Source organism: Vidua macroura, chromosome 6 (genome assembly GCF_024509145.1).
Source record: "Vidua macroura isolate BioBank_ID:100142 chromosome 6, ASM2450914v1, whole genome shotgun sequence".
In the NCBI taxonomy this organism is placed as follows: Eukaryota; Metazoa; Chordata; class Aves; order Passeriformes; family Viduidae; genus Vidua; species Vidua macroura.
In genome coordinates, this window is record NC_071576.1 from 16,137,139 (window position 1) to 16,164,958 (window position 27,820).

Here is a 27,820-nt window from a genome sequence, read left to right on the forward strand (position 1 = left end):
CCGCCCATACGCCATATCCGCCTCCGAGGCGGCGCTCTGGCCCGGGCCGCCGCTCTCGATGGTGTTCGGGAGGGGTGTCATGGCGGCCGTTGAGGTGGCAGCGGCCGGAGCCGCCGGGAGGAGTCGCTGAGCCGGGACGGGACGAGACAAGCCGGGAGGAGCAGCTGAGCCGGAGGAGCCGGGAGGATGCGCGCGGCTTTGACGGACGAGCTGCCGAGCCCGCTGTGCTGAGCTCGGAGCAGGAACCGCCACCCGCTGTAGCGAGGAGAAGCGAGGCGGAGGCGGCCCCTTGGCCCGCGGGAACCGGCTGCAGGGGCCGCCCGGCAGGGCCGAGCGAGGCCCGGAGCCCTCCGAGCCGCGATGGCGTCGTGGCTGGGCGGGCTGGGCTCGGGGCTGGGCCAGTCCCTGGGGCAGGTGGGCGACAGCCTGTCCTCGCTCACCGGGCAGATCTCCAGCTTCACCAAGGACATCCTTCTGGAAGGCGCGGAGGAAGTGGGCGGTAAGGGGGCTCGGGTGGGCCTGGTGCCGCGAGGGGGCTCTGCCTCCTCTTCCTCCGGAGCGACGGCGGCGGGGCCTGCGCTGCCCGCACCGGCCGGGAGGGAGCTGGTCGCGGCTTGGTGCCTTTCGAGAATGCTGCTGGCTTTGCTGCCTTTGTTTTTGTTTTTATTCCGCTCTTGTGATCTCAGAATCTGGAGAATACACAAATACAGTCTCAGGCTCTAATAGCAGATGAACCTGTTTTAGGCTTATTATTTAGAGGTTTCTGAATTCCGTGGAGTGTTATGTTGCTCCGGAATGACAGCACTCAAACAACACTCTTTTTCCTTTCTGTTTGCTTAGTTTATTTAAACTCTCAGTTAATTAGGTGATTTTACACCGGTTCCATAAAACTGCAGAGTTGTAGTACACAGGTTGTTTTGCCACTGGTGTGATCTAAGTCTGACGTGTCACAGAGGCAAAGGTTCAATGTTTCTCGTTTTTTTGTTTATATTTCACTTGTGCCCAGAGAAACTTACCGAGTTCTACAATTCCCCTACAGCCAAGTAGAATATGGCCCTTACTTTATAAGGATTAGAGGCTAGAACGATTTTTCTTTAAAACAGAAAGTTAGAACAAAAAAACCCAGAGACATCAGAGTAAGATATTCTGTAAACCAATAGCAAATCTGTTCTAGAATATAGTATTTTCTTCGTATTTTTAATAATGACTTTAGATTGCAATTTTTTGAAAAAAAGTCTAGTAAAGCAGTTGTATAATGTGTATGAGTAGCAATAGATTAATATCCCTAGTATTATCATCTTGTAACTATAAATTACTTTAAAAGTTAGCTTTCTCAAAACAATGTCAAGAATAGAAACTACAAAAAGCAGCTAAGACTTTTGAATAGTCATCTTAAATATGAAATTAAGCAATTCTACTTCGTTTACAATCTCTCATCTCTCATCAAGCATTGTGAAAGAATATTATAGAAACATATGTTGTATAAACCTTGTTGGCAAGATGATGTAATGTGTCTCATATGGATGGCCTTTTTGGTGTACAGGTAAAATGCTCAGAGGAGAAAAATTCTGACAACTGTGATTTTTTTTTTTCCACTTTTCTGAAAGACTTACTTAGAAATGTTTTAAATTTCAAAATCTACAGTAGTTTCGTTTGGAAAGTTATTTTATTTTCCTGAGCTGTGCAGTCATCTAGAGCGTTTGCTTTGCCTTTTTGAAAGATAAATTGTGAACTCACATATTGGTGCCTGAGTTTGTGCAAGAGAGATGTACTGATGTTTAGTAGTTACTTCCATGTGTACTTCACTGCTGGATACTGCTGTGAACAACTTCAGTCTCCTAAAAATTTCAGGGTGGTACATTCATATGGGCGACTAGACTCCAGGGTGTAAAAAATCTAGTGCCATCCAAGTACTCTTCTGTAAAATCCTTTAAATACTATGTGGCCTTAACAACACTTATCAAGTACTTCCTTACAGTCTGGGGTTTTGTAATTTCCTAATTGGTTAAAGTTTGCTAGGTTTTATTATTATCCCTTACATTCAGTGTTTTGACTCCCATCAGTTGTTTGCGGATTATGGACTTGCACGTCTTCCATTTTGCAGTTCTCATGCCTAGATTGTTTCCTCTGTAGTGCTTGAGCTGTCTCAGTGTTAAACAGCAGGTGGGAAATTATGAAATTTAGTATTTACTTGGAAGTTGTACGAATTTCAAATTTTGAACTATTGTCAAGGTTGCTTTATAGTCAATTCAGGATGATTTCTCATTGCTAAAAGGAAATGTGGTGTTTCTGTCCATTAAAGGTGGGACACAGGAGAAGCAAACATAGTCATTTTGAGGATGATTGATCATTAAAATGTATCTGGAATTACATGCTTTTTCTATTGGATAAACTGGGATGGTAGATGTATCACCTTTTTAGAGACAATGAGTCTTATGGGGTTGATGTTTTGTTGGGTGTGGGCGGTTTGGGTTTTTTTCTGAAAATTCAATCACTGTTATGTGTATTTAATGGAATTAATACTTGTTTTGAAACTTTGCATTGCATTATAGAGAAACACACAACTCATAGGTCAGGTCAAGTCTGAAATGAGAAACAGATTCAGGGACACAAAATAGTCAAGTAAAACATTTTTATCTCCCTTATTTTAAAGCTTAAATCCATACTAATCTGTTAGGGTTTTGATTTGATTTAAAGTCTAAATATGAGTGAGCTAAATTAGATGCAGAAAGACTGTCTGAAAAATAATTCTTACAGTGTTCTGGTAAAAACAGCTTTTGATATTTACCTAGGAATGAACATGAAAGTAGTCTGAAGTAAGATATGTATTAATAACTGGTATTAACAGATTGAAAGGATTGTAATTAAAATGAAATTTTTCACTTTCAGATGCAGCGACAGAACTCCATGTGTCCAATTCTAGACTCAGAGAAATAGAAAGTATTAATGCAGCACAAAAGTTTGAAGTAAGAAATTTTAGATCACTATTTTGTAATTAAAAGCAGTGCATAGGATTTGTTTTGTATGAAGTTGAAATAGTGCACTGAAGTGACTTTCTGCACTCTTATAAAGGACTTCTTGGTCTTGTGACTTTCTTTGTCTCTAAATAACTTTCATGTATGCCTTCAAGCCTCAAGAGCATTGTGAAGTTAAGATACTATTTTGGGGGCACAAATTCCTGCATGTCCTCTTTCTAGTTTCTTGCCATCTGCTTTTGGCTGAGGTCAGAGGGAAAACACTGGATATTAGCTCCAGTTTGTGCTTTGCGGTTGTTCTAAAGTTCTGCCTGTGGATCTTGCTAAGATGTGATTCAGCCCTGACTTTTTTAATTCTTGGTATTTATCTCTGGTTGTCACAGCCCTTTTTTCTGGAAGTGAGCTGGAGTCCATGCTATATAAAAATGGAAAGCTTGGACATGACTGTGATTTTGGGCCCACACATTGCTGTTACTGTGTGTTTTGAATGAAGTAACATGTGAAATCTGTACAATTTAATTTCTTTGCTGTCCAGTAGCTTTGTGCTTTTCTGATTCTTTAAGGACTGTTCTGAGTTTACCACCATTCATTTCTCATTTTTGCTAGAATGATAGACTGAAAAAAGTCTGTAGTGACTTAGAAGAAAAGCATGAAGCAGCAGAGCTACAGATAAAGCAGTTGTCTATCGAGTACCGCAATCAGCTTCAACAGAAAGAGGTAGGACACAGTAAAATTTCTGAGTAAGTATGTCCAATAAACTTACCTGCTGTGCTGTTTAATGCCTTTGTTTTAGTGCCTGTTCTCTTCCAGGGGAAATACTGGTCACAGCTATGACTTCTTGGTTTGTTAATGTAGACTAAGACATATCTCATCAAATCGTGTAATTTAAGCCAAGCTGCCAGGAGATAGTTGAGACAAGAGAAAATGCTCTGGGAATGTTGTGCAGCTGTCAGAATTTCTGTTGTTTCTGGGATCACTGTGAGAACAGACACTCTACTGTTTTGTATTTCTGATGTAGTTACTTTAAAAGAAGGCAACAGGAACAAATTCCCATTTGAAGAAATTATTTTGTCTTTAGGTATCATTATTTATCTTTACAATTAATTATTAGGTATCATTATTTATCTTAACAATATACAATTAAAGAGAACAGAGCTAGCTTTCAGAATTCAGGAAATGTCCCTTTGTGTTGGAAACATCAGCATTATAGCCTGTTGTATGAGATTTCATAGACCTAAATAAAGAAAGTTGGCAGTATGATGAGATTTACACAAAAAAGAGTTTCATTTCTGATTTGTTCACAAATTCATGTGGGAACTAGAGGAAGTGGAACTATGAGATGTCTGAAATTGTGCTTGTTAAATACAATAACAGAGTTGTTACAAGAAAATTATATGCAGCTAATTTCACTTTATTGTAAGTAAGTAAATTTTCACTACATTGAGTTGTTAAGCATAAAAGAAATTAAATGTAATAAAAATAACTAGAAAATCATCATATACTGCTTAACTTTCATATCTGAATACCCTCTTATATATTTAATTTTTTTACTATAACTAGTTAGCCTGGATATTGCTGTACTGCTTGTGTATCTTTGCTGCTAAAAAAACCCCTGTGTCTTTGTCTGAGGTACTTTATAACACTTGAGCCAAGGGTGGTTTTTTTCTCTATTATGAGAATGTTTGAAGTTTTTTTCTTTTTTTTTAGTGGAAGTGATCAGTTATTTGTGCTGGGGGTGTTGTTTGGTTCACATTTCATAAGGCCACAAAGGGTAAAATAGAGTGTATTTTGATATTCTTTTTATTCAGACAATGCATTTTATTTTGTATATGCAGGTGGAAATCAGCCATCTAAAAGCCAGACAGAATGCACTACAGGAACAACTGCAGAAAGTACAGACAGCTGCTCAGACTGCTCAGTTGGCAGCTGGTGTTTTGCCAGCAGCCACTGCATTGGCCTCCTATGTTTCAGAAGTCAGACATTCCTCAGGTTTTGAAGGAGATGACATGGATTTTGGAGATATAATCTGGTCCCAACAAGAAATAAATAGATTGTCCAATGAAGTTTCCAGGCTCGAATCAGAGGTTGACCACTGGAAGCAGATTGCAGTGGTGAGTGGTTTCTCTTCTGCCTTGCCCTTCCCTCTCCCCTCCAAATTATTGTTTTCATTGCATGTGGTGGATTTTTTGAAAGTTCATGAAGAAAAATTTCTAGAAGCAACATGTTATGGAAAAGCTGAAACCTTTTGTGCTGTCACATCACTAAGGACACATTCAGTGACCAACTTCCAAATGCTTTTTTGTGATGCTTTTATGCATAATTTGTCAAGTTAGGTAAAGGATTTCATGAACATTCACCTAGAATGCTACTTAAGGGTTTTTTTTTTTGTTCAGCCTTTCAGAGAAATACTTCCCTTTCTCTTGTTATGTTACTGATTTTTATTGATAGCACAGTACTCTTCAAAGTAATAGCTGGATACTTGCATGCTTTTATACTTCCTCTTCTCTCAGTCCTTGATATGTCACTTAGAATTCATGGTCTATTGAGACAAAAATAGATATAATCTTTCAAGCTGCTGCTCATGTGAGTTACCATTTTTCAGGTGTAGCCTGATTTTGGAGGTATACTTTTTCCATGTGAAAGTACTCAAAACTAAGCAACCCTGTTGTCTTACTATGAGCAACACCCCCACTCGAAACCTTTACCCATTATATGGAGTAATGTGATAATAAAAATCCATGAAAAATGAAAATATTTCCATTAAAATGTATTTTTTAAAAAATGAAAATTACTGCGGATTTTTATTTTGATTCATGTTAGCTTTGTTGTTTTCCACTTTTGAGTATCAATAGAGGAACGACTTAGATAAAAAATACATCTCTTTATCACAATTTTCATATGGATATGTGGTTTGGGTTTTTTTAGTCTTCCAAAGTGCAAGGCACACATGATGCTGAACAAAGTGAAATATGCAAGCTACAAAATGTTGTTAAGGTAAGATGACAAACTAGTCTTCTTGTGCTTTATTCTTCATGGTTTTGCATATGGTCCCACGACTTGTAAATATTTTAACTAGCACTATTATAACATTACTAAAAATGCATGGGGGCATGTAGTAGCATAGCAATACTTCAGTCAGCAGTACAATATTTAAAAATAGTTACTCTGAGAAAGGGTGTTTGTATGATTTGAATATTACAGTATGTTAGCTTGAAATAGTGACATTAGTACTTACAAGGGCAAATCACTTTGTGAAGCTGTTGATGAGTTATGAGACTCTATTTAGATACACTGAAAAATTTCTCCCTTCTCAGAAACACGTTGCCTTTTTTTTTGAAGGTGCAAAATATGGATTTTACATGTCATCCTAGAAAGTTACTAAAAATGCATTGTAGTGTATCCGCTTTGTACGTAAGACTTATAATTGCTCTACACTGGTTTAATATTTGGTGTTGTGTAGAGCATACTACTTGTGTAAACATATTTTTTAAAGGAATTTCTTTCCACATGTTTAAAATATCCCAATCAACAAAAATCAAGCTACTTGACTTCTGTGAGAAATCCACCAGTAAATCCTTTAATTAGACTGGGGAAAACTTCTTTTCTTTCTTTTGTATTATATTATTTCTTACATAAGAAGACACTGTGGTGTACTTTGCCATTTTGTTTTTCTAATTATATTTTTAGGAGCTCAAACAGAATTTAAGTCAAGAAATAGATGAACATCAGCATGAGCTGTCAGTATTGCAGGATGCCCACAGACAGAAGTTAGTAGAGATAAGTCGTCGGCACCGGGAAGAGCTGCGTGAATATGAAGAGCGAATTGAAGAACTTGAGAATCGGTTACAGCAAGGTCTCTGTTACCACATGCTTTCTGGTTTATTTTGTGCAGAGTGAATTTGGGTTAAAATGTTGAATATGCATGTAGCAATGCAATATATATCAAATACATGATGTTTAGAATTTGAATTTCAGTTTCAGTTCAGCTTCATGTTTAAGACACATGTCCCATATCTTTTATTCACTCTTGGTTGGCTTGAGCACTGGAATGATAGCATTTCATCTGTGGCATGTATCAATCAGGAGGGTCGTTTTCCATACGTACCAATTGTTGTGCTCTGATTTTTGCACTTTCTGGATTGGTTTTTTTAACTTAATATAGGTAGGGATAAGACATACTGAATTGAAGCTGAGAAAGCAACAGGACAAAAAATAACTTTTGTTAAAGTTATATAACCAGTTGGGTTACTTGACAAAAGCTCAAAGGTTGGGTGGTAAGATACTGGAACGAGTTGCCCAGAGAAGTTGTGGATGCCCCACTTCTGGAAATGTTTGTGGCCAGATTGGATAGGACTTTTAGCAACCTGATCTAGTGGGTGGCATCCCTGTCCATGATGATGCAAAGGCCTTTAGATGTTCTAAAGACCCTTCCAACCCAAACTATGCTGTGATTTTATGATTGCCATAAGGACCACACCTTAATGTGTGGCATAACTATAATGTAGAAGCTCAGTAGTTCACACAAATAACTTTTTTGTTGCTTTGTAAGTATTTCAGCCTTCCTAAAAATAGTCATGACTGTTAGGTCTCCTCGAGAGACTTCTTTGTACAAACACATAAGCTTTTCCTGTAAACCTCTATATTTACCTGGACTTCTAGAGAGTATATACTCTCCTTTTGGAAGAAGAGATCTATTTCCCTCTTGGAAGAAAGGGAAGTTTTTTTTTTTACAGCTTCTCTAACTTTAAAGGTAGTACTGATAGGGAATTTATTCCTTAAACTCAGATGTCTGTTAAAATGTAATGTTTTTTCACTTCACATATGTACACCAGCAGGACTAATTTAAGGAAGCAGAAGGCAGAAGTCTCTTATCTTTACCAGTTTACCACTTACCTGCAAAATAAATACTGCTAGTGGCTTTTGAAGAACTAGAGTATTTTATATTTTTATTTTGTTTCTTCTGACAACATAATAGGGACTAGGGCAGGGTCAAGTGTTTGAGCTGACACAGAAGTGAATTCAAAAGTAGTGTACTTTCATTTAACTTTTTTTTTCCTGCACTCTTCTGATGATGCCTTTTTGTACTCTCTAACTTATCTGACAGTTATAGAAGATTGTACAGAAATATGAATGTCACTATAGTATGACAGTATGATGGATCAGTAAAAAGGTTAATTCTGAAAAATGTTTTTCTTCAGTTGAAAACCTTTGTGCATCATTCATCAAATTATTTGGAACAAAATTTTCCCTATAACAACAATTTGGAAAACCTTTGAAATGTAATTAATTAAATTATAAATGGATTTTGCATCAACCTGAATTAGATGGGATTTGATAAATTATTCTTAGAAAATTGAGAGATTCCAAATCCTGATAAATTAGACTGTCATCTCCTCACCAAGAGAGGTGGGGATCGAGTATATTCTAATTAAATTGCAAACAAAATATGTCTTGCAACAGTTATATTTAAAATTATTTTGAGCCAGGCATGTGAAACTATTCTAAAAGCTCCTTGTCATACCAGTAGTATGTATAGCACAGCTTCAAGTGTTAAACCTTTTGAACCAAGCTTTCTGTTGATGATGATCATGTCTTTGATTTAGTCTATCTCCCTCTATCAGGAGAAGAGGTGAAAGAACAGAAGTAAAAGATCTGGAGTGATGGTTTTGGTTAATATTACAAGTAATCTGTTTTGTCTTTTAGATGGTGTGAACACTGATGCTGTGGATGACTCTAAAGTTACTGAACAGAAGAAAAAAGCTGAGAGTCTAGATGGAGGACAGGTGGAAGAGTTGCAGGTTGTAAAGGACCTAGAGGATGAAATAAGAAAATTAAATCACAAATTGTCTTCTGCCAAAGCAGAAAACAAAAATCTTCTGAAAGAGCAAGAATGTGCAAAGCTGGAAAAAATCCAAATAACACAAGAGTATGAAAAGCTTAAATCTGACTTTAATGCGCTTCAAAGATCTGTGGCAGAACAAGATGCTCTTCTGAAAGAACAGAAGCAGCTCCAATCAAAGACATCACTACCACAAGATGTTGTCACCCTACAGCAAGCACTGTTAGGTACTAAGACTATGATTTTTTAAATATTATTTTTATTTTTAGTATATTTTCACAGGTTTTCACTTTTAAAACTCAAAATTTATTTTATGAATTTAAAACTGAATATGAGAATATGTACCTTTAAAGTATTGCTGCTTTAGAAAAGGATTATCCATTGAAGTTAGGTGAAGCAGAAAAGAGAATGTTGTTAGGACTAGCATAGTTATCATAGGGGTTTCTGATTAGGGAAGTAATCATGTGTGCCCACTGTTTGGTACGGGTTTTTTTCTTTAAAGTAAGTAAGCCTCAGTAGAAGTTGTTTGTTTAAATGCAAAAAATACATTTTGTTGTGTGTGTATAAAGGTACACAGTTGCTAATATCTTCTTCTTAAGGAAACACTAACATACCTGTTTAAAAAGCATATCTGTAGGTAGAAAACATTTTAATATTTCATAACTGATAAATTCTAGTGCCAAAGTCCCCCTAATGTGGGATGAGTTGTGGAAGTAATACTCTGCTTTGAGGTGGTGACTGATGGTAGGTTTGAGTTTTTCATGGCACTGATGCTTGTCATCACAATATGCTGTGAAACTATTCGGAGCAGCAGAGTTCTATGTGGGCAAGGTGGGAGAATGTTTTTGTTTTATTGTTGTTTGAAAATTAGTAAATTATCTTTTTTATTTCATTTTCCTTTATAGAAGCAGAAAATGAAATAGCAAGACTTTCCAGTTTAAATCAGGTAAAGCAATTTCTAAATTAAGCCAACAAAAAATTTCATAACAATAGTAACTGATGGAAAACACATTTTGGTGGCTTGTTGTTTTTTTTTGTTGGTTTTTTTTTTTTAACATTTGCGTTTCTACATAAATAACATTGTAATGTAAAAGGAAATAATTATAGTTTAATTCTGTAATTATATGTCGAATTTATAAAAACAATGCATTTTTACTTGTGAAACTCCACAGTGTATTCTATTAGGAAAACCATTCAAGTTCCACCTATCTCATTGTTACCTAGAAAGCTGTAACATAGATTTCAAAGTACTAATAGTACATTCTGTAAAATATGTCATTTTTACTTCTGCTTTAGCGTGTTTCAGTTTTGCACTTAGCAGTTGTGAAATGTTTCTCTTCTATGTAGGACTCATAATACTGCATCCCATCTTACTGATGAAGTGTGAAGCAGTGGAGCATATCACACCTGTAGTTTTTGGTGTTGTTGTCCTGGTCCTTTATGAACTCTCGGATATGAGAGATTTGGTTTATTTTACTTTGTATCCAGTAGTATTTTTCAACTAAGTTTTTCTGAATTTTGCATTCATTCAAGCGTTCCCACAGCATTGTTCATAATGATGTTATTTAGATGCCCTTGATTAAAACTTCTGTCTCACCATGCAGCCTGCCATGTTTAGGGTGACTCTTGCAGTTATAATAGTTTACCCCAGCTGTCAATCCGTACCTCTGAGGTGGATATAACTTCTTGCCATACCATGAATTTCTGTGCAGAAGTTTATAAACTGCACTCTTAAACCAGGTGATGAAGAAATAAATGTGTATGTATGAATGGCAGAGAGAAATACTTCCCAGCAAAGAATTTTTAACTGGGGTAGTATTTATGTAGGCTTAGAGATTCCAATGTAATTTCACCAAGATAAAGTCTGATATTTACCTTTTTTGTTTTTATTTGAGGGACTTGAGAAGGAACTGACAAGTGCACAACATAAACATGAGAATATTCTTTCTTCGAATACAGAGGATCAGAATTCAGAAATAAATCAATTAAGACATGATTTGGAAAGGAAAGAACAGGAATTAGATGAAAGTGTTGCTGAAAGAGAAACATTAATAGCAGAGTTGGAAGAACTAGACAAGCAGAATCAAGAAGCTACTCAGGTAATAAATACTACAAGTAATTATTGAACTGCTGAATAAATGTTTTGAATTCTGTGTCTGTGTGTTTGTCTTTTAAGTTGATCTTTGAACATAGATAGCAGGAAAATATAAGTTATCTTTTTTGAGGCCTAAAAACAAATACTTGGGGCCAGTATTTCTCTATATCTACCATCTCAATGTGAAATTCAGAAGTGCAAATAAAACCCACTTGTTATAGACAAAGAAGTAATACAGTGTGTCAGCTATCCATAAGAGATGTTACTTTACGAAGTCCAGTTAAATAGTCCCTGATTTTTCATTGCAACATTTCTGATGAAATTTGTCCTGGTAATATTCTGAGCTGTTGTATGATAGTATGCACTACAATGATTTTTGAAATTTTTCTTTTATAATTTTTAATTATGTTGAATATTTAAGTTACTTTATTGCAAGTTCTTTGTAATATGAGCATTCGTGGAGTAAAAAAGTCACCAATTATGTATAATCAGAATAAAATTATACCTTTTTGTCAGAGTTCCAGTATATTTGACCTGTAAATTTGAGTTGCAAGACATGTGTTTTCAACTATTGATTTACCAATGAATAACCTATGAAATAAATCCAAAGTTGAAACAAAAGGTTGAAAATAGAATATACAGATAATTTAAATGTAATGCCACCCTTTTTTTAAGCAATGGATGTTTGCTGAATTCCAAATGTCTTGACAAATTCTGACAGTTCTTTTTTTTAAGTAGGTCTTTTTTTATTTCTTCATTTAGGTAGTTAAGGTTCTTTTAGGGATGGTGTTCTTCTTTTTTTGTAGTGAAGTGTAATCTGTCCTTATATGATATTTGGTTTTAATTAATTTAACATTGATTAGTTTATCCTACTTGCCAACTTATGTTGGCAACTAAGAAACACTTTTTTTCTCTCAGCTGGTTTTGCTACCTTAATGAATTCTGTTTTGTGTTCATTTCCAGCATATGATTGCACTGAAAGAGCAGCTGTCAAAGCAACACACAGAAACTGATAGTATCATCAAACAGCTAAAACTTGACATAGATTGTGAAAGAAAGAAAGTATCAGAATTAGAAACTGAGAAGATGAAAACTATTAAAGAGTTAGATAGTCAGAAAGAAAAACTAAGCCACTGTTCATATGCACTTAATGATTTGCAAATAACTAAGCAGCAGCTGCAAGACAATATTAAAGATCTTCAGGAACAATTAAGGAAAGCCCAGGACTGTAATTCACATAGTAAAAAAGAAATTGGAGAGTTGCAGCAGAGACTAAAAGAAAGAGAAGAGGAACTTTGTGTATCCTTGAGCAAGTTAACAGAAAAAAGTAATGAGGAATCTAACTACACTTGTCAAGGTCTGATTCTTAAAGAAAGAGAAGCAGAAATTGCAAAACTACAGAATAATGTTTCAGAAAACAAACAAATAAATGAAGATCTACAGAAATCTCTGTCTAATCTCAGAACAGAAAATGCAAAGCTGATAGCAGCCATTGAAGAACTAAAACAGGAGTTAAGTGATGCCATTTCTGAGAAAAAGAAAGTTTATTTGGAAAAAGACACTCTTGTGGAGGCTTTGAAAATGGAAAAAAGGCAGTTAGAGAGTGAATTAAATGAGACGGAGAAGAGGCTTTTGGAACAAGCACATAAATATAAGCAAACTATTGAGGAGTTATCAAACACGCGTAGTATGGATACCACTGCACTGCAGCTTGAACACGAGCGCCTGGTTAAGCTTCATCAAGAGAAAGACTTTAAGCTTGCTGAACTTAAAAAGACCATTGAGCAGATGGAAACTGATCATCAAGAAACAAAAGAGATGTTGACTACTAGCTTAGGAGGACAAAAGCAGTTGACAGATCTCATAAAAGAGAAAGAGGTATTCATTGAAAAATACAAAAATCAAGCCTTACAGGTGAAGCAGGAACTTGAGGAATATATGAAAGCTTCAAAAAAACAGGATGTCTTAAAACAGAACTTGGAGGAAAAAGACAGAAGTCTTGCAGTCATGAAGGAAGAAAATAATCATTTGAAAGAAGAAATTGAACGGCTTAAGGATCAGCAAAGTAGATCTACACCTGTGGTTGAGCCCAAAACTTTAGATATTATTATTGAACTTGAAAGTGAGGTAACACAGTTAAAAGTGATAAAGAATAATCTTGAAGAAGAAATAAAAGTTCACAAAAAAACAATAGAAGATCAGAATCAAGCAACAGTGAAACTTCAGCAGTCCCTGCAGGAGCAGCGAAAGGAAATAGACGAGTCCAAATTGCAATGTGAGCAAATGAATGTCACACATGAAAGACTCTTTTTAGAAAAAGATGAGGAAATCAAAAATTTGCAGAAAACAATTGAACAAATTAAAACTCAGTTGCACAAAGAGAGACAGATTATTCAGACTTATTCTTCTGATCTTTTTCAGGAAACCAAAGTTCAGACTCTTAATGGAGAAAATGGAAATGAAAAACATGACTTATCTAAAGCTGAAATTGAAAGACTGGTAAAAGGTATCAAGGAAAGGGAGATGGAGATTAAGCTGTTAAATGAAAAGAATGTTTCTCTAAGTCAGCAAATTGATCAGTTGTCTAAGGATGAAGTTGGTAAACTTACTCGGATCATTCAAGAGAAGGATTTAGAAATACAAGCTCTTAATGCTAGAGTTTCCTCAGCTTCCTACAGGCAGGATGTTCTTTCCCTTCAGCAGCAGCTGCAAGCTTATGTTCTGGAAAGAGAACAAGTACTAGCAGTTCTAAGTGAAAAGACAAGGGAAAACAGTCAGTTAAAAACAGAGTATCGTAATATCATGGACATGGTCGCTGCTAAAGAAGCGGCTTTGGTGAGGTTGCAAGAGGAGAACCGCAGGTTATCCAATAGATCTGAAAACAGCAGTCAAGACATGTCTAGAGAAACTATTCAGAACCTATCCCGTATCATTCGAGAAAAAGATATTGAAATAGATGCCTTAAGTCAAAAATGTCAAACCTTACTGACTGTCTTGCAGACATCCAGTACAGGTGCTGATAACGGGGCAGGGGGTGTGAACAGTAACCAGTTTGAGGAACTTCTGCAAGAACGTGATAAACTAAAACAGCAAGTCAAGAAAATGGAAGAGTGGAAACAACAAGTAATAACCACGGTCCAGAACATGCAGCATGAGTCAGCTCACCTCCAAGAAGAGTTGCACAAGCTGCAAGCACAAATTTCAGTTGAAAGTGATAGTACTTCAAGGCTGCAGGTAGATTATAATGGCTTGATTCAGAGTTATGAACAGAATGAGAAAAAGCTGAAAAGTTTTAGTCAGGAATTAGCACAAGTTCAGCACAGCATAGGACAGCTTTATAACACTAAAGATCTTCTCCTGAGTAAACTGGATTTGGTAACACCATCTGTGGCAACAGCTGCCACCATTTCACAGCTTTCAGGTGTTCAATGCAGTCCTCCTGAAGCACTTGAGGAGTGTAAACTCCTTCAAAATGAGTTGGAACAACTGAAAAAAAAGTTACAAGAAAAAGATTCAACTATCAGGATTCTTCAGGAGAACAATCAGCGATTATCTGATTCTGTTGCTACAGCATCAGAGATTGAAAGAAAAAGTCAAGAAGGGACTGAATCAGAGATGAGGCAGATCAAAGAAAAACATGATGTGTTACAGAAGTCACTAAGGGAAAAAGATATATTAATTAAATCTAAAAGTGATCAGTTACTTTCTGTGAGTGAAAATCTTAGTAATAAAGAAAATGAAAATGAGCTTTTGAAGCAAGCTGTAACTAATCTAAAAGAAAGAAATTTAATTTTAGAAATGGATATTCGAAAACTGAAAGAAGAAAATGAAAAAATAGTTGCAAGGTGCAGGGAAAAAGAAACAGAATTCCGTGCACTTCAGGAGACTAATATGCAATTTTCAATGATGCTGAAAGAGAAAGAGTTTGAGTCTCACTCAATGAAGGAAAAAGCTCTTGCTTTTGAGAAGTTGTTGAAAGACAAAGAACAGGTATGTAAGTGCATACTTACCACTATCTCTTCAAACTAGACAAGTTCAAAATAATATTCTTCCTGGATATTTTTCTGTGCTGCAAGGCTATAGATGTCCTACCCTTTTCCTTGTTAGATCAGTAGCATCTTTACACTCTTCCTGGCAAAGACTATGCCTCTGGTAAAATCATTGGCCATGTTTGAAATATTTGTTTATGTTTTCAACAGGGCAAGACAGGAGAATTGAATCAGCTGTTAAATGAAGTTAAATCAATGCAGGAAAAGGCTGTTACTTTTCAGCAAGAGAGAGACCAAGTCATGGTAGCACTCAAACAGAAGCAAATGGAGAGTAGTGCCCTGCAGAGTGAGGTACCACCAAATAATTTATAGTTGCAAGAAATAACTGAAAAAAGAATAAGAAATTGCATCTGTAATATTTTTTTGATTATTTTAGTAGCAATCACTTGTTAAAAGCGCTTAATACACTTGCAGTGTGCTTCAATGGATATGTGTTACATTTTTTTGCTTAATTTTTTTTTGTATGAAGTGGTAGTCCAAGCAACTTAAGGTATGTTCTACACAGGTACAGCATTTGCATGAGAAGGAGCAACGACTAAATCAGGAACTGGAGAGGCTGCGGAATCACCTTTTAGAAATGGAAGACTCGTACACCAGAGAAGCTTTAGCTGCAGAAGACAGAGAGGTCAAGCTAAGAAAAAAGGTTTTGATTTTGGAAGAAAAACTTGCATCCTCATCTACTGCAGTGGAGAATGCCAGGTAGTCTTAAATATCACAGTTAACTAAACTGGTGCTGATGCCTCTATTATACTGAGCTGCTATCCTGTAACATACTCAGCACTTGAAAAAACAAAAAGATACAAAGTTTTGTTACTCAGAATCACAAGGGTGATTTGAAATATACTTGGCTATTGTCAAGAATTTAATGTATTTCTCCTTTCAGTAGCAACTATTGAAACCTTGCATCATCAACGGTGCTTAGAACTAGAAAAAAAAATCCTTCACCCATTAATTTAGTTGTGTGTTAAAAAAGTTTGAAAGAGTCTTATTTTATACACTTCAATGCACAGATGTGCATTGTCTGTGACTGTCATGCCTTGTGATTTGCTTTCAAGACACATACACATTTGTACTTTGTGCCTGATACCATGGAAAGTATACACTGCTGAGAACTTCCTTCTTCATAGTGTAAACATATGGAGCAAGATGCACTGAATTTCTCGGGGGTAGCAGAATCTGGGAGGCTAGAATATTTTTGTACAATGGGAAATTAAAATGGAGCATTCCGTTGTTAGTAAGTAGCAAGATATACTGAGTTCTTGGAGACTGGGGCTAAAAGTAAAAACTGGTAGAAAGACCTTTTGATTCATAGTAATTGAAGCAGACAATTAGGAAGATATGGATTTTTTTTAAGATACTGTTACAATAATGTACAAAAACTAGGATTTTTTTCTAATGTGTTTCAAGCAAAAGAAGTTAATTAGGATTTTTTCTTTGATTGCCAAAATTTTGTTGCCAGACTTCTTTTAAATTTCTTTTTAGGTTGGCTTTGTTTGTTGGTTTTTAAAGAGGAATCGGGGAAAATGCCATAATTTTTGTAAATTGAGCTCAAAAATTTTGATAAGCTGTTTTTTGGTGGGATTTAATTTTCACCGTGATAACTTCTGTTATTTAAGTAATGTATCTTGTTTTCATTAAGTCATCAGGCTAGTCTGCAAGTTGAATCTTTGCAAGAGCAGTTAAACCTAGTTTCCAAGCAGAGAGATGAAACCGTGCTGCAGCTGACCATCTCCCAGGACCAAGTGAAGCAGTATGCACTGTCTTTGGCCAACCTGCAGATGGTACTAGAGCAGTTCCAACAGGGTAAGGTTTGTCAAAAAGTAGCAAAGATTGCAACAAGTATTTTGCAACTGGAATAGTTACCAGATTTTGGTGCTTTTGAAGTATTAGTTACCTTATTTCTTTTTTGATAGCCTGAGCTTCAAAATCTGTTGTCTATTAAAAAACTTTAAAAAACAATTCTGTGAAAACTGTTGATCAGTATCGTATTTATGAAATTTGAATTCCACCTCTACCTTGTGAAGACCAGATATGATAATGCTGGGGTTTTGCAATTGCGTGTCCCAAGAACAGTTACATATTGCAAATTAAGATAGTTTTATTTTGTCTCTAATTTTAATTCTTTAGAAGAAAAAGCTATGTATTCAGCTGAGCTGGAGAGACACCAAAAACAGAGTGCAGAATGGAAGAAGAAAGCAGAAAACCTAGAAGAAAAAGTTGTATCGCTGCAGGTGGGCTGAATAATGAAATTGAACAGTGTGAAACTAAATTGTAATTTTTCACTGAGCAAGCAAAGTAGCATTCTTCTGCTGACCCTCTATTTTTGAGGGTGTTTACAATCCAGTTATTTGAAAGAAAAAGTAATTGCAATCTCATCTATTATGTCTGATGTGTGTAGTATTAGGGTAATTGTGATAGTGATCTCCCTGCTTCTCTTTTTGTCCCTTTCCTACCTTCTATTTTAGGTGAGTTTAGAGGAGGCAAATGCTGCTCTGGATGCAGCATCCAGGCTTACTGAGCAGCTTGACATCAAAGAGGAGCAGATTGAAGAGCTTAAGAAAGAAGGTAACTACATTTTTTTCATTTCTACTTAAAATATTTCAAGCAGCTGAGGAGGCAATGTAGTATTCCTAGAAACTTACCTAAATTCATATCCTATGAGAGACTAATTCTGTACCACATTCTGAGGACTTCCTTGTTTATAATGCAAACATGAAAAAGTATGTTTACCTTCTGTTAGAGATCTTTCTCAAAAGAATGACCTGTAGAAGTTTGTTGGGATTTGGGTTTTTTTCCCCTGTATAAACACCAAGACACTTGATTTAGCTCTGTAAGTGTCTTTTAAAAAAGTTGGTGAAATACCAAATGTTGTCAGATTTTCCACAGTAGTTACCATATTTGACATAGACACAGGAGTACAGTGAGGTAGAGATAAAGGTGTGCAGTTGGTAAGAGACATAGAGGCAGCAGCTCTTGCACAGATGTGACTGCCATCTCTGCTGGATGCAGTGGTAACTCATGCTTTGAACATATGCAACTAATTATTGCTACACCTTTATAAATGATAATAAGTCTTACTCTTGTAATAAGTGATGTTTTCTTGAAGCATTCTTGCTTATGACAGATAGGTGGTGTGAGATCTCATTTGAAAGTTTTCAAGATACCAGCAAGAACTCTACAAAAGAATCTATTGCTTTTCTGCTACATGTTTGAATGTGTACTTACTTAAATCTAAATCTCAGTGCAATTTGGCATCCAGGTGGGCATCATAGAAGTGCTCCCTGAGTTCACATATGAATTTTATAAGCGAAATTAAATTTCAAACTGCTACATAATGTACAACTACTGATCTGTTTTTGAATTGACTGATCTGTATATCTATGTCTCACTACTGACATTCACAGCAAAAGTTCACAAACACGCTGGATTGAAATTAACTTTGGCATAGGCAAATACTGCACTCTTAAATGGGAAGTTCTTCATTACTGTTTAATTTTGATGTTAAACCCTTGCATAAGAAAGCAGGAGGGGTTTAAGCTCAGAGAGGATACTGAGTATCAAGCAGTGTTGTATTGGCAAGCAATTTACTTGATAAAATGGAATTGTTGCATAAAGAAAACAGCACTTTAATGTTGCTTGTACAGTAAATCATGATTTTTATAGAAAAAAATAACACTTCGTATTCTCTATTTATACAAGAAAACATAAAATGTCTTATTGCAAATTGGCCAAATACATTCCCAGACACAGTTTTGTTAGCCAAATCTTTTGAAGGATTTCTTCATGGATTTTTTTGGCAGAAGAAGTGATTTTAATGGAAAAGTATAAGATGTACCAGATGCAGTTTTCTGGATTGCCATAAATGGTTAACAAATTATTGGAGACTGTAAATGTCTGGTTTACAGCAGTCCATGCTGAATTTTGGCTCAGGACCTTTTTGTTACTTAGTCTTTTCATACACTCGAAGTACATGTTTAAGTCCTTTTCAGCTGTAGGATTCTATTTTAGAGGGAAATGTTCCATTTAAAAAATATTTTTAATGATAAGATTGCATAATCACTGTGGATGGAATATAGCTGTGTAGTGGTCCTGAAAAGTTGATCCTCATCAATATAAATTTTTTTCATTTAAATTATTAATACTTTTGTTTTAAAATCCATCATAAAGAAATAAATGAAATGAATAAAAATTGAAAAAACAATTCACAATTGTCTTGCTTTTTAGAGAAATATCAACAGTGTAAAATTTAATTGAAATTTGTTTTCAAATGCTGCTTATTTATCTTTTTGTAGCATTAATAGTATAACTCTCTTTATTCCCTTCTGTTCTGTGGACATCCAAATAACAACTCGCCTATGTATGCTCCTGCAACTGTATCATTCTACAATTATATTACTATGTTTTCCTTCAAGTACTGGTGTTCTATTTAACCATATTTACAAAGTAGCATAATTTTAAGTAAATGTAAACTTTGAAACCATGGATTAATTCTCCTGTGCCTCACCCTTATGTGTTGAGAGAGGAGTGCTGAAGAGCAGTCACATTACTGGAATGGATTTTGATGCATATGGATATAGTTGTTAAATGATACGTTGTTGTAAAATACATGTTTTGCTTTAGTTTTTAACTTGCTTTGAATGAGGAGCTTACTCTGTGTGTTCCTTGAATAAGAACTTTCCCAGCATGACATTAGTTTGTTCTATTCTGTACTCCTTAAAATTCATATTTGTGAAGTAAAGTGTTTGTATAAAGATGTGGAGTATTTGAACAGGGCATATTAGGTTGTATCCATTTCACAGACTGGCTCTTTGATGTGTATATATATGAAATCTCTGTGTGAATTCTCAAGGAGTTAATTAATTAGTGTTAATTGAGAACCATATTTTGTCAACATAGTTGTGGCATGCATTTATTAAAGATTGAAAGTTGTGGAAATGAGTGGAATCCTTTCTATGCACCACAGAGTATTTGAAGTTTGTAAAAATCCATAGAAGTCATTTTTCTTATAAAGATGTTGAGGCTTTTTAGAAATTAACTATGAGATAGATAAACAAAAGTGTATCTTCTGTGGCTTTTTAATTAAGTATTTTTAATTAACATGAGCCCAAAAATTGTTAAAAACTAAGTTGATCAGCAGTTTTTCCAAAGGATTTGGAGGTAAGCATTACACCTCCTAGGGAGAGAGGAGAAAAAGTTCTTCCTTTCTGCTTATATCTGTAAGGTAGAGTTGGTCTTCACATGGACAGTCATGTTATAGTATATTTGTCAAGTATTTGTGTGTGAATAAGGCTTAGTTGTACTTTTATTAGGCTTCAGAGGGAGTATGTTGCAGAACACCAGTTTGGTGAGAAATGACGCTTTTGCAGTCTTTATGGCCTTAGGCCACCTCACGTTCATTGACTTAGAATTGTGGCCTGTTTTTCAGCTTTCAGGCCATGATGCCTGACTGAAGTGTTTGACATTTTTCTCTCAGTCTTGTTTTTGGTTCATGGTAGCTGTGGCATTTCATCTCTTCCATTCATGTTTTTGTTCCTGAAAGTATGGGTAATCTGGCATATGTCTGCCTCTCTTGCTAGTATACAGAATTATGAAGCACAACACTGTTTCTACGATGCGTTAGTGTGTCCCAGCATGCTGTTTCCAGGGCTTGCATCAGTCACAGGAGTGGGAAGGGTCCAAGCAGAACAGACCCTCAACAAGCTCCTGATGTTGCTGTGCTAGCCAGTAATTCATCTAGGAAACTTGAGAACTCCTTGGTGTTTCAAAGGCTGTAGCAAACTGATAGTAGGGTACACAGAATACCTGGGCTTGGATAATATTGGAGGTTATGGGCAGAGATCCAAAAGACCTGATGCCAGCATGGAGTTTTGTCATTTTGGAAAAGATTGCCACCACAGGACTACAAGCCTTGCTGAAGAGTTTCTTTCTAGTTCTGTATTATTTAGATAGAAAAGAGCAGTTCATCAGACCTTCTGCTATGGATTTATTTAATGTGTGGTCCTATACCTCAGCTTTGAGTATCATTCCTGAAATTTCAGCTTGTGGTTTTGAGTAACAATGACTTACTAAGTTGACTCTTTTTTTAAAAAAATCACATTAATTTTATGGTTTTGTTTTTTTACTTAAAAGCACCATAGCAATATTTATGAAAGTATGTATTGCTGATCAATTTTGCAACAATGTTTCAAAGATTTTGTTTCTTTTGCTGTGACATTACATTTATAGGTGAGATCAAAAGAGAAATGTTAGAAGATGTGCAAAATAAATTAATGAACCTTATGAACAGCACAGAAGGAAAAGTGGACAAGTAAGTCTTTAATGAAAGATCTGGTCTAAGTTTTTGGGTTTATTCCTCGCAATGTACAGATGTGGCACTCACAGTTGCAGGTGTAGTAAAGGACTGTACTTCTATATGTTGCTTTGTAATTACACTTTTATTATTTGACATTTTTCAATTGCTTGGTGGTTGTAAATAGTCTTTTTGATTAGTAAAACCAATAGATATGTGACTTTGGCTCACTGATGTGTTTCTTAAGTAGAAGTGCACTTCTCTAGCATGAGCTCTGCAAATGGAGATAAGAGTTTTAATGAACATATTTTATAATGTTCAGGGTGTGAACAGCAAGCCTTTTCATGTATCTGCATCACCTGGATGTCATGTAAATCTCTTCCTTGGTTCTTTTTTTTTCTTTTCTACCCAACAGAACTGAAACAGGAATAGGCAGATGGGGTCCCTTGCCCCCTTCTTATGTCTTGGTTTGGGACTACATAGAGTTTTCTTTTTAAATGCTCTGCTGAATTAAGATCTTAGAACAAGCATTTTCCCTGACTGTAGTATGTACATCCAGATTTGCTCCTGTTACCATTCAGTTTCACCTCACTGCCTACAATATTGCTAATACTGTCCAAATCCACACTGTGTAAGAAATGTAATAACTTAGAGGAAATTGGTGAGGTACCCTTTAGTTATTTGTATTTGATGTGTTTATTTGTATTACTGTAAATTAGGCAAGAGTATGAGGAATAAATGCATCAATATTATGGTGTCAGCTGTTACACAATAGCAGCTTGTATAACTACCTTCTTATATTCTGCAGATTGTTGATGAGAAATCTCTTTATTGGACATTTTCATACTCCAAAAAATAAACGTCTTGAAGTGTTAAGGTTAATGGGAAGTATCTTGGGACTGAAAAAGGAGGAACTTGATCAGGTAATACTTTGCAGAAAACTAGGTGCTTTTTTTCTCCTTTTTTTCTTTTTCTTTCTTTTTTCTTTCTTTTTTTAATTTTTTTCTTTTTCTTTTTTTCTTTTATTTTTTCTTTTTTTTTTTCCTTTTTTTTTTCTTTTCTTTTTTTTTTTCAGTATCCTTACCTGAAAATAGAATGACTTGCTGGTGAACTACATGTCCCTGCACATTTTTTGGGGAAAGTGTGGTTTTTTTCTTCTTTTGTCTCACCTTTTTTTTATGTGGGACTTGTTAATGTTTTTTATATGATGATTTTAATCTTTCGATAATGTTGTTTTAATAGAGTAGATTTCATTTTGCTGAGGAATGCTAATGCAGAAAGGAAAGGATTTTGTGCTGTTGTGTAGAGTAGCTGTAATATATCAGTTACAGGAAAGTAAGCCTGTTATATATGTACCAGTAGTTATTGTGAAAAATGTGAGGCTTATGCTTTTAAATAAAGAGGCAAGGTTTTAGATTGCCACCTCTTTGGGAGGTAGAGAATATGCTTTTGACAATAATAAAAATTTGTATTTCTTTCTAAGAGTGCCATATTATGTGTCATTGCAGCTCATATTTATTCACTTCCTTTTATGTGCAGGTTTATTTTTGTTGTTTCCTAACTTTGTTTTCTTTAAATACTTCTCTAGTTACTATCTGAGGAGCAAAGAGGAGTTACAAGATGGGTGACTGGCTGGCTTGGTGGAGGAGCTGGGTCAAAGAGTGTTCCTAGCACACCTTTGAGACCAACTCATCAGAACATTTTTAATAGTGTAAGAATTAATCATTCATACTCTTGGTTTGAGTGGAAAAATGGAGAAGTTACGTATTAATGCTCATGATTGGTTCATCAGTACATTGAGCTGCATTTACTGGTGCTGCTGTATCTTGCGTTGTTTTGTGCAACAGCTTTGGCAAAAGATTTTTTCCTGCACTAAGGAAATATTTAGACATTGAAAATGATACAGTGATAAATCTTGTCTTCTAATGCAGAAGACAATTACTGTTCCACTGGTTCCTGGCATCACTCTTCTTACAGTATGGATTTCGTCTTGCAAACTGTGAATGCTGAAAGTTAAATGTATGTGAGAGTATGGAATTACGCAATTCTCAACAGTATAGAATACCATGACATTGTGTTTTCTTGACTGTGTTCCCATATGTCCTTTAAATTTAAATTGAAAAGCTTTTTCAGCTGCTGCAGCTAGTTCCTCTTATGTACAGCATATAAAACTGATACTTTAAGTTTTCAAATAGTGTAAAGCAATAGATCTCATAGCATGATCCATGGCAGCAGTTTACCTGTGGAGCTTTCCATTTTGCAGGCCAGTAAATAATGTACTCAAGAACCAAGCACTGAGGGATTAGGGTTTTTGGATTGACTGTTTTTTTGCTCAGTTGAGCTAGAAATGTTGAGAATGGAACCCTGTAAATCATCTTGAAGTGTAGGGATTGGTTTTTTCTCCCTAAATAGTGCAGGCACATAGGCCACTAAAGGACTGTGGTCTGATTAACTGTAGAAGTAAAAGAGAAAAAGTAATGCTTTTGTGTGAATAGTACAGAGTTTACTAAGCCAAATTTTATCTTGTCATGGTACTGACACCTTAATCATTCCATGCTTCCTTTATTTGAGATTCTTCATGAAATAAAGCATACATGGGCTTTAAGAGAAAAGATTGGGTTTTATGTGTTTCTGGAGGAGAGACTGGTTGAGCAAAGACTAAGGAAATACTGTGATGTCAGTAATGGCATAGAATTTTAGAAATAACTGGCTTAAATCAATAATGGAACCATGGTAGAAGTATGTGTGTTATCTTTAGAGTTTATTAATTTTATATAAATGCCTCTTAGTGAGACAACAACAGAGAGTGTATTTTGAAAATAAATTTAATTGTCACTCACTGAGGACTGCTTAGTACTAAGTACAAGTAAAAAATTGATTGCAGGCTGTTGACAGCTTTTTATTTTATGTATATATGTATTTTTTACTTAGTGCTTTTCACCAGAGCATCAGTGAAATATAATAACTAGTAGCTTCTTATAGTCTTTTTCAGAACTCTTTGTGAAATTCCTTGAAACTGAATCTTGCCCAAGCCTTCCCCCACCCAAGCTCTCTGTTCATCACATGAAACCTTTAGGAGCAGCAGGAACTGCTCAGACTAGCAGTACTCCACCCAGCAGTCAAATGCAAGGTAACATTCTAATCTCTACACAGAACATAAATAACTAAGGGTAGAATTTTCAAGAGGATTTTAATGCTTCTGTGCTTCCTCACTTGTAAATTACGAACTTGATATCTCCTCCCCAGCCATGTCCTACTTTGTCTTTTTTTTTTAATTCTTCTATCTCTCCTTCCCACTGCATCTATACCATACTTTCTAAACTCTCAATACAGAAGATTAGAGGGACCAAATTCTCTTTGATATAGGAAGGATTTAACAGCACCTGTTAGAGCCAAACAGTTGCTGTGTAGACAACTTCATGGCATAGCAGTGGACCCAGTCGTGATTTTCAGCATCCCTGTTGATCAGCTTGTGTTGAAGTGAGTGAAGAATGCAAGTAATACAACTTCGCAGTGCCTCTCTGATGTGTAGAACCTGATTTCTCAGAGAGGACCAGAATAAAATCAACTAAGTGTATGGCCTGGTATGAAATCTCAGCTGTGCAGGGGTGTTGACTTTTCCTAAGACAGAGAACAGTTCAGCTTATATTATGCGTGATAAATTAATGTACTTTTGTCTTAAATAATTTAAAATTCAAATCTTCAATTTAGCTGGCCCAGTTTGTTCTTAATTTTTTTTACATATGTTTAAGACTTCACCTTAATATAGGGCTGCTGGTTTGCAGAAGCTTGTTTTGTTTGAAACTTAGCTGTAAACTCAAAAGAAAATTAAAACAAAAAGCCCTGAACACCAAACCCCTACATATTATATGTAAGTACAGAGACAGAGAGAGATGCTAAAAAACCCTCTTTCAATTCACCTAAAATAGTTGGATGTTACAAAGTGCTGTTTATTTATGGGGGTTTTCTTGGGGCTGACCCTGGGGAAGCTGTGCCATGTGTTGGGAAACCTTCCTGTGCTCTGCACTGTAGTGCAAGTGCCCTTACACCTCTGCACAGTGCTGGAGTCAGTGTGACATACTTCATGTCTGGCATTGCAAAGGTGAAGTGAACTGCAAAGGGTTGTCATGCTGCCTGTCACGTGTGCAAGTTTTCTTGGGTAGCTTGAGCTGTTACAGGGTTTTGGTGGTGGACTTGGCATTGCTGGATTAACAGTTTGACTTGATTTTAAAAGTCTTTTCCAACCTAAAGGATTCTATGGTTCTATGAGAGTAATCAGAGACAAGAAAAGTCTTTGAAGGTGTCTACAGTCCATGGCAAGGAGATTTTCAAGGACTTACATGTTGCAGAAGTAATAGGCAGTTTTAGAACGTCTCTCTGAACAAATGCTGAAAATTTGGATAGATTTAGGAATGCTTCTTAACAAAGTGTTCTCATTGTTGGTTTGGGTTTTTCTATATTCCAGATTCTCCAGTCTCGGGAATGGGTAGAAGACCAGATGCAAATCCATTTTTAGCACCCCGATCTGCAGCAGTGCCTCTCATAACACCAGCTAGTAGTTCTGGACATCTGCTTATGAAACCTATTTCTGATGCATTGCCTACTTTTACACCACTGCCAGTGTCCCCTGATGCCAGTGCTGGTGCTGTATTAAAAGACCTCCTAAAACAATAGATGATCTTGTATCAGGATGAGGATGATAGCACTTTAAGGAAAATGAGAACACTATGTTGTATATAATTTACCACAATGAGGCCTTCTGTAAAAAGTAATGTATTTGATTGCAATTGTACCTTGCTTTTCTTGTACTTAAAAACTTATCAGTGCTTCAGAAATTCTAATGGTGGAATGAATAATTGCCTTCTGTATATCAGGCATTCATTTTGGGTGTGGGTTAAATATTTAACTAAGAAAAAAAATCTATCTTGTTGCTAGATTGTCACAAGAGAAATTAAAGGATTTTTAAACCTTAGGTATACTGGGTTATTTCAGATATGCATAGACAGCATTAACTCTTTGGTGTTGAGATTTGTTTTTCCATTAAAATGATCTGCCACCTACCTTCAAGAAACAGAGCTAAAAAAATGAATTAAACACCCAATTTATGGTGTTTATTTAAGGTACTTTTGGACATGTATCTCTTATTTACAAGTTTGATTGCATTTGGGGGCAATTTGAGGGACATTAATCTCTTTGCACAATGATTTGAGGTACCCCCCCCCCAGACTAACAGCTGTTTTCAGCAGTCAAACCCATCAGCACCAAGGAGTTAACTATGGAAGTGAGGCTTCACATCCATGTGAAGAATGGGTAATTTAGCAAATGATACATTCACATATATAAAGACACTGTGCTCTAATGGTCCAAGGTGTATATATGAAAGACTTTTTATCTTGCAAGATTTTGTAGATCCAAATAGAAACTTAAAGCTTGAACACATGTACAGAATTAAAAGGGAGGAAGGTGCTTGCTTATCTCAAATGTGTAAATAGGTCTTTGTACAACCAAGGCCAAAGTCAATTATTCTGTAAATTTTGCTGTGATATCTTGTACACTTTGTTTAACAGGTAAAGAATGAAGTTGCATACTAAAGAATAAGAGTCATCCTCATAGTGAATCTGAGATAAAACATCTTCAGCTTAAAATGTGTAATTTCTAAGTCTTTTTATATGCCTCTCCTTGTTAAGTCAGTGTTAAGATAACTGTTGTGCAAGTTCTATATTAGAACTGTCAACCTTCTTCATTTTCATTAAGGTTCTGGATAAAATTGTTGTAAGAGTTATATTTAAATAAAATTAATTAGTGAACTTGTACAGAATCAACCAAAATAATGCAAGAAATCTTTGCATTTATTTATACAAATAGAGGTCATACCGTGAATTTCGTTTATTGCCTTGAAACCTAGCAAAGGTTTTTTATTTGCTGTACTTACTTTAAGAGCTGTTTGAAACCCTTTTCTCCAATATAGTAATGTTTCATGGAAGACTTAGCAAATTTGTAACTGGATAGACCTACCATATTGGATTTTGATTTTAAATTTTTTACCCAATTATGGACAGTTTGATTTCTGAAAATATAGCAGCCACATATTTACCAAAGTAAATTCTGTGTTGTGTAGTAAATGTAATGAGAATCTCAAATTACCTCAGCTGAGAATATTGCAGTTAGATACTTCAAATGTACATCTTCATTTAAACTGGACTGGGACAGCTACCTTTTTTTTTTCCTATTTAGCAATTATAGAGAAAAGTGAAATCAGATGGCTTCTGTGCAATCTCTCTTGGTCTTGTAGTCATGTCTGTTTAATGGTATATAGCTGCTTTGCAATAAAATTGCCTTTTGGTGAGCCAAAGCAGAAGGAAATGGTTAGTTTTTAAAAATTATGTGACTTGTGTGTTGTAAATTACAAATGGAGTCATGCTGCTCACAATTCTCTGAAGATACTAACTGAGCAGTTCTTAACTTTTTTAATGCATTTTTTTCTTCTTTAACTGCAGAGAACTTAATATGTACACATTTCTCTTTCATGAAGCTTTCTAAATTCCAATAAAGAAAACCTAGTAAGACCATTTA

The 27,820-nt window shown here is 35.7% G+C and overlaps 1 protein-coding gene across 5 annotated transcripts; it reads left to right on the top strand.

Moving 5' to 3' along the window:
- Nucleotides 1–205: 205 nt before the first annotated feature.
- TRIP11 (thyroid hormone receptor interactor 11) lies at nt 206–27,820 on the top strand. Of its 5 annotated transcripts, none has more exons than XM_053979306.1 (20): nt 238–499; nt 2,890–2,966; nt 3,582–3,692; nt 4,811–5,086; nt 5,901–5,969; nt 6,663–6,828; nt 8,679–9,041; nt 9,720–9,760; nt 10,710–10,913; nt 11,873–14,899; nt 15,109–15,249; nt 15,464–15,657; nt 16,598–16,761; nt 17,086–17,189; nt 17,424–17,523; nt 21,184–21,265; nt 22,056–22,170; nt 22,836–22,958; nt 24,230–24,377; nt 25,713–27,820. In XM_053979306.1, exons 1-20 carry the CDS (start codon nt 361–363, stop codon nt 25,919–25,921), a joined length of 5,853 nt encoding a protein of 1,950 aa, XP_053835281.1. In that variant the 5' UTR covers nt 238–360; the 3' UTR covers nt 25,922–27,820. The 5 variants fall into 5 exon arrangements, with proteins under 5 accessions (XP_053835284.1, XP_053835281.1, XP_053835283.1 ...); XM_053979308.1 differs by lacking the exon at nt 25,713–27,820 and adding an exon at nt 24,614–25,456; XM_053979309.1 differs by lacking the exon at nt 2,890–2,966 and having other exon boundaries at nt 206–499.